General features: G+C 46.2%; 1 protein-coding gene across 2 annotated transcripts in view; it reads left to right on the top strand.

The window, feature by feature from the left end:
• The first annotated feature begins 475 nt into the window (after positions 1 to 475).
• Positions 476 to 6,000, top strand: part of GSK3B (glycogen synthase kinase 3 beta) — a 148,538-nt gene continuing 143,013 nt past the window's right edge. For both annotated transcript variants that reach the window (XM_059816725.1, XM_059816718.1), the window contains exon 1: positions 476 to 634. In XM_059816725.1, coding sequence (XP_059672708.1) covers positions 547 to 634 — 88 coding nt within the window. In that variant the 5' untranslated portion in view covers positions 476 to 546. The remainder of the gene's footprint in view (positions 635 to 6,000) is intronic.

Below are 6,000 nucleotides of genomic sequence, written 5' to 3'. Positions count from 1 at the left end.
CGTTCCCTGCCGCCTCCCTCAGAGGCGAGGGGGAAGGAGAGGAGAGGGGAGGGGGAAGAAGCGGGAGGAAGAAAAAGAAGAAAAAGAAAGAAAAAGGAGAAGCCCAGCGGCGGGATCGCGGGAGCCGGGCCGTGAGCCTCCGCCCCATGTGACTGGCGCCCAGGGTGGGGGCAGCGAGGCCTAGCAAACCCCCCTCGCTCGCGGCCGGGAGCGGGAGCGGCGCCGGGGGGGCTGCGGACTGGGCGGAGGCGGCTCTCGGACCCACCGGCGCTGCCGGGAAGGATGGTTTTGTGAGAAACGGGCGGCCGGAGGAGGAGGAGGAGGAGGAAGCAGCCGGGCGAAGAGCGCGACAGAGACCGAGAGGGGAGGGGGCTTCCCCGGGGGGGGGAAGGGGGGGGGGCCGGCGTTTCATGTGGCGCGTCCCGCCCGTCTCCTCCAGCTGAGCGAGCGAGGGAGCGGCAGGCGGGCCCGCCGAGCTGCCGGGGCGAGGCGGAGCGGGAAGGCAGGAAGAGAGAGGTGATCGGGGCAGAGCAGGAGCGGGAGACCATGTCCGGGCGGCCCAGGACCACCTCCTTCGCGGAGAGCTGCAAGCCGGTGCAGCAGCCCTCGGCCTTCGGCAGCATGAAAGTTAGCCGTGAGTATCCCGCCGCCCTGCGCGGGGGGGGGGGTGGCTGTCTGTCTGTCTGGCCCTGCCGGGGCTTTCCCCCTCGCCGAGACGGTAAGGCGGCGGGCGGGAGCCCGGCCGGGGGCCGAGCGAGCGGCCCCAGCCCCGGCTGAGGCAGCTCCCTTTTCCTCCCCTTCCCCCTCCATTAACCTTGAATAGGCGCACGCCGCCGCTTCGTTTGGGGCCTGTTGGACAAAAAATGCCGCTTGGTTTGTCCTCCTCCTTGGCCTCTGACCGCTGCCAGCGTTGTGAGCGGCCTCTCTGGCTAATTAAAAAGCATTTTTTTCCCCTTTGTGAAACGGATCGGGAGCTCCGTAGCCTGTATTTCCCTTTTTATTTCCTCTCCGAAAGGAGGAAACGAATTGCGGGCACACAGGTATGGCCGTGACATTCACGTTCATTATGTGTTTTTAAGCACTCCTGGCTCTGAAGGAGAGAGCTTGGAAGATTTTTCCATGCACCCGTAGATCGGGTGTGAGCACCTTTTAGTCCAGCCCATTTAAATTAAAAAAAAAAAAAAAAAAAAAGAGGGGGAGGGGGGCTTACAAAAGGTCTCTCTTTAATATGCTCCAGCCTCGGGTAAAAAGCCCCATAGAGGGGATAAGAAAATGGTTATTTTGACATGTGAGCCTATGGAGCAGTTATTTGAAGCTCGGCATGCCTTTTCCAGCTTTCTGATCAGAGGAATATTTCTAAGAACGAGGCCTGTGCTTTATTCTGCTAAGGCATGGTGGAAATTGTCTTTAATATGTGCCCATCCTTCGTATTCTAGCTTGTGAGATTAGCTGGTTTATGTGAAATAAAAATATGTATTAAATCTGAACAAATGTACGGTGCGAATGGAAAACGGCCCTGTTCTGAGTCGCTAAAGATTGGCTATATGTTTATAATAGGAAATCTCTTAACTCCTATTTGAATGTGTTCATATTAACAACTAAATTGTTCTTCCAGATTCATGTTAATAGCATAGTTTTCAGAGATATTTTCCTTTTTTCTCACAGAAATGCAGGGTGGTATCTTTATGGGACTTGATATGCATTACCATTCAATTGATCTATTTGATACTTGCGTACAGCCACACCTGACGTGGCTCTGTGTGTGCATGCGTGCATATATATCACATCATTTTATGCGTTTCATGCCAAAGCGCTGTAAGATTGTGAGCTTTTTGACAGATCAGAAATTCTGACGTTTTTCTGCACCGAAATGTCTTCCACTGCGGTTGAAGCCTTGAAGAGAGCATTTGGCTTGGGGTCTGTAGTCTACCTTGTATCTGCATGATCAGCGTGCCTGCAGCACTTCAAAAAAACATGGGTGCAGTTAGCCCATATTATCGGCGTAAGAGCCTATGTGTGATCAGGTCCAGCATTAGCATTTATTAAGGATTTTTGATTTGTATGGAGAAAAAACTGTGGGTGACTCCATTTTAATTTATTGATTTACTTTATGCAAGTGTGGAATAGGAAGCGGGTCTTGTTGATCGGTATTTCTGCAGGTGGCTGTCTAAACCAAGCGAGACCTAGACCTGTCATGCTCAGCAACTAAATTTGTCTTATTCAAGCTCTACAGCTTGATTCTTGAAAGGTCATTGATGCTCTTTTCCCATTTATTTGAGGTCAAAGACTAGACAGATGCTTGCCTGTGAGGAGGGTGCTAACTGATGCAGACTAACAAGTTTGCAAATAGGATTCAATCCCAAGTGTATAACACTGAGGGAGAAACAAAGGCCGTAGCATAAAGCACACTCACTTGTGATAACCCCCACAGTTGCTCTAGTCATGTGCTCCTGGTCCTTCTGCTGTCTGGAAAGAAATGTCAGAACAAAGCAAGACAACCACATACAAGGACTCTGTGGGAAATGCAGTTTGTATTTTCAGTTAATCCATCCATGTAAGACAGTCCAGGAAGTTAACTTTTTTTTTTTTTTGCTTTGTAAGAGGGAAGAATTCCTGGGTGTCAAAAAGGGTTATATTTTTCTGGTTCTCATGAGTTTTGGTAGCATCTCATGGCATGATGTAGCAAGTTATTTACTACCAGTGTTGAGTGCTTAGAAAAAAACCAGAAATCACTTGTGTGGTGAACAGAGAGTTTGGTTGGCTCTTTCATTTTGCTATATATTTACAGACCGATACTTAGTTACATTCTGAGCCCTTATGAGTGAAAGCTGGGACAAAAGAGTCCTTGTGAGGCAGGTGAAAATCGATGGATCAGTGTCTTCCGAGTCTCCTGGACACCTTTGGTACCTCTGTCTTGGTGCAGGTCTTTTCTGAGTCATCACGGAGCAAAACCTGACTTGTTTGATGTCAACCTTCTTGCTTTCATTTATAAGCCTGCGAGTAGCAGTGAAATTAAATGATGAAGTCACTCTTGCTCTGGTGTCTCTGTAGCTACTGCTGCTCCTGGCTGAGCACTGCAACAGTTATCTAGGAAGGACGGATCCAGGCGATGACGAAAAGATTGATAAAGTAGTGGAGGAGGGCTCACTGATATTTGTGTTACTGGGAGGAGCAGTACTAGAACCATATGGTAATTGTTCTTCTCCCCAAGGTATATGGGGGAGAAAGAGTGCGCAAGGGTTTTTTAATCTCTTCCCTGTGTAATTTATTAGACTTAATTTATGAGACTTTGTTCTCAGAAGTTCATAAGAAAGCCTTAGCCTTGAATGAAAGGATGGGAGATTACCAACAGCTGCCTCTCCTCTGGCTGTTGGGAAGGATGACTTCTCATGCATGCTGCTCTTATTGCTCTGTAATAGACGTTACAAGGGTTTTAACATCTCTGCAAGAGCAGGAGCCCTGTGGCTTTCTTGTATCTCTTTCAAGCCATACCAGCATCAAGAGTACCTTCTGAAATCTATTTTTTGTTTCTCTATTTATATTTTGGTGGTTTTGAAATCACTCCACCGTTCTTTCTACCCCACCATATGGATTTCTACATTAAAGTAATTCTCAAGTAGGTTATTCTTTGTGCAGGTCTGTATTGCTGGGTTTGTAGGCTTTCCCTGCACAAAAAAAGTGTGTGTGCTCCTTGTGTTGAGCCTGTCCCTGCAAAGCAGGGAGCTGGGCTTCCAGTTTTCCACTTCCTGATACTATCAACCTGCTGGTTACAGTATATGAGAAGAGGTATGAGCTTGAAGCTTTCTTTTGTTCTTCACCTAGTTGTTCTTGCAGATGTACATTGTTTCCCAAATGGGACAAAAATAATCTTGAAATATAAAGGGTAGTCATGCAACACATGACCAAAAATATCTGTGTAAAAATAGAAATCTTGAAGTTTGCAGTTTGAGAATTTTCATCTAATGACTGTGGAATTGATTCCCCCCCCCCCCCCCCCCCCCCTTCCCTCAGCTTCTGGAAAATAAGTTTTTCAAGTAACAGCAAGTCCTTGTAGACAGCAGTAGTTATTATAACTGTAGTCAATTGTCTTGTTGGTCTGCAGTAAATAATGTCATGGCTAGTGCTTGCCATGAAGAGGTTTTTGCTCCATGTGCGAGTGTCATGGCTCTGTAATTGGTTATGCAGAACTTGTTAACTTGGAGGGTGAGGAAGGCAATTTTAGTTGCTTTAGCTAATTCTGATGTTGCACACATACTCTTGGTTGCAAAATCTAAAGGACAATCTTGTAATAATCCATTCTGGACTCTCTGGAAGAATGTTAGAGTGGTGCCAGACTTGGTTTTTGTTGAAGTTTTTCTTTTCTTCTTAGAGTCACTTCTTTTTGTACTGTATAATCTCCCGAAAGCACAATAGCTCAGTAAACCTATATTGCTGTGTACTGTTCACACATGGTACTACTGCTGGCATTTGAGCGTGATGCATCTTTCATTAGTGTAACAGCTCTTTAAAAGGTGATTCATGAAGGAATAAAGTCTGGGAGTTTGTTGCTCTGTTAGTAGCCACTCCACAAGCCAGGACATAAAAGTGACTGCTTTTTAGGTAGCGTGTGGTGTCTAGGTGATGGTTTAATTTAATACTGTGTGATGTCTAGGTGGGTATATAGGAAGAGCCTTGGAAAAGAGCACCCTTGGAAAAGAGCACAACTGCAGCGAGAAGGAATGAGTGTGGCTGTTGAAACTTAGAAAACGATTGAGATAATGCCACCTTCTGTTTCTCAACCCAGTTAGGGTAGGGCCCTCTCTATTGCTTTGATAGCAGTTTCTGCCTAATTGGTTTCTGAAACTGGAAGCCGCCCATCCTGCTCTCCTTGCTGGAGAGAGGAAGATCACTCCCTTCCAGAAGCCTGCTGAGCGTTATGTGTCTGGCCGTCGCTGATCCTAGCCCTGTCCAGCTTTCTGGCTGCTGTTGGGTGAACAGCTTTCCTTGTGCCTAAACTTGAAAAAATTGCACCAACGGGGTCAGCTAATGACCGCACGCGCTACAGTGAAAAGTGTCTCACGCTGTAGTGCCCCAAAGTCATGCCTTGCACTCTGAAAAGGAATAAAATAGCTGTCTGCTGTGCTTAATTCTAACGCTGCCGAACTATTTTCTCTTCATTCATGTTGTTGGGGTAGTTGAGCAGAAAAATAACTAATAAAAAAAGTGAGGCCTGTCAATGGAACCTGTCAAATTATCATTTGACTAATTATTTTGCTGTGTCCCCCCACATCTTACTTCTGTGGGTTGGTGCTTTGGTTGGGTTTTTTTCTTGCAAGACGTATTAGGGTTTATCCTGAACCTTTTCTTCTCGTTCCGTCACTGTTCTGCATGTTTCCTCTTCCGTACACTGCATCCTGGAGGTGATCTCCTATTGTATTATCACTTGATCCACCTTTTGTATTTCTTAGAAGATGGTTAAAATATTGTTGTCTTCTTCACCTATTTACACAGCTGTAGAAACCCATATGCCTTTTGGAGTATGTTCCTTGCCTGTGTGCATCCTGGCTTTGGAAGCTGTATCGCTTCATCCGTTAGCTTGATAGGACCTTGCAGGTATCACAAAGCTGTTGGTGGTTTACGTACTCTGATCTTTTTCTTGGAGGATAAGAAAAGAAGTAGTTCTTCGGCATACATTGCTGAAGACCACCCCACAGGCTGAAGGGTTTCCCTCTATTGCCCCAAGAGTTCTTTAATTTTGATGTAGTGTATTTTTTTAAGTGCTATTTTACATAGAACATACAGGATTTTTCCAATATTGGTGTCCAGTTTAATCATCACAGGTCTTCATAATGATACAAATCCGTGGGATACGATACTATTGCTGTTCCCTCACCCCATGCTCTTTCTTGAACTGGATGGATGAGTGATGTGAAGAAGATTCTGAAAGCCTGCAGGGTATCTGTGTCTGCAAAAAGCCTGCAGTTAAAGCTTTGTGCTGTGACCAGCTCTAGCATTTTCTGA

This window comes from Gavia stellata, chromosome 1 (assembly GCF_030936135.1).
Source record: "Gavia stellata isolate bGavSte3 chromosome 1, bGavSte3.hap2, whole genome shotgun sequence".
NCBI classification, from domain to species: domain Eukaryota; kingdom Metazoa; phylum Chordata; class Aves; order Gaviiformes; family Gaviidae; genus Gavia; species Gavia stellata.
Note: the sequence above shows the minus strand (reverse complement) of the source record. Positions and strands in the feature narration are given on the sequence as shown.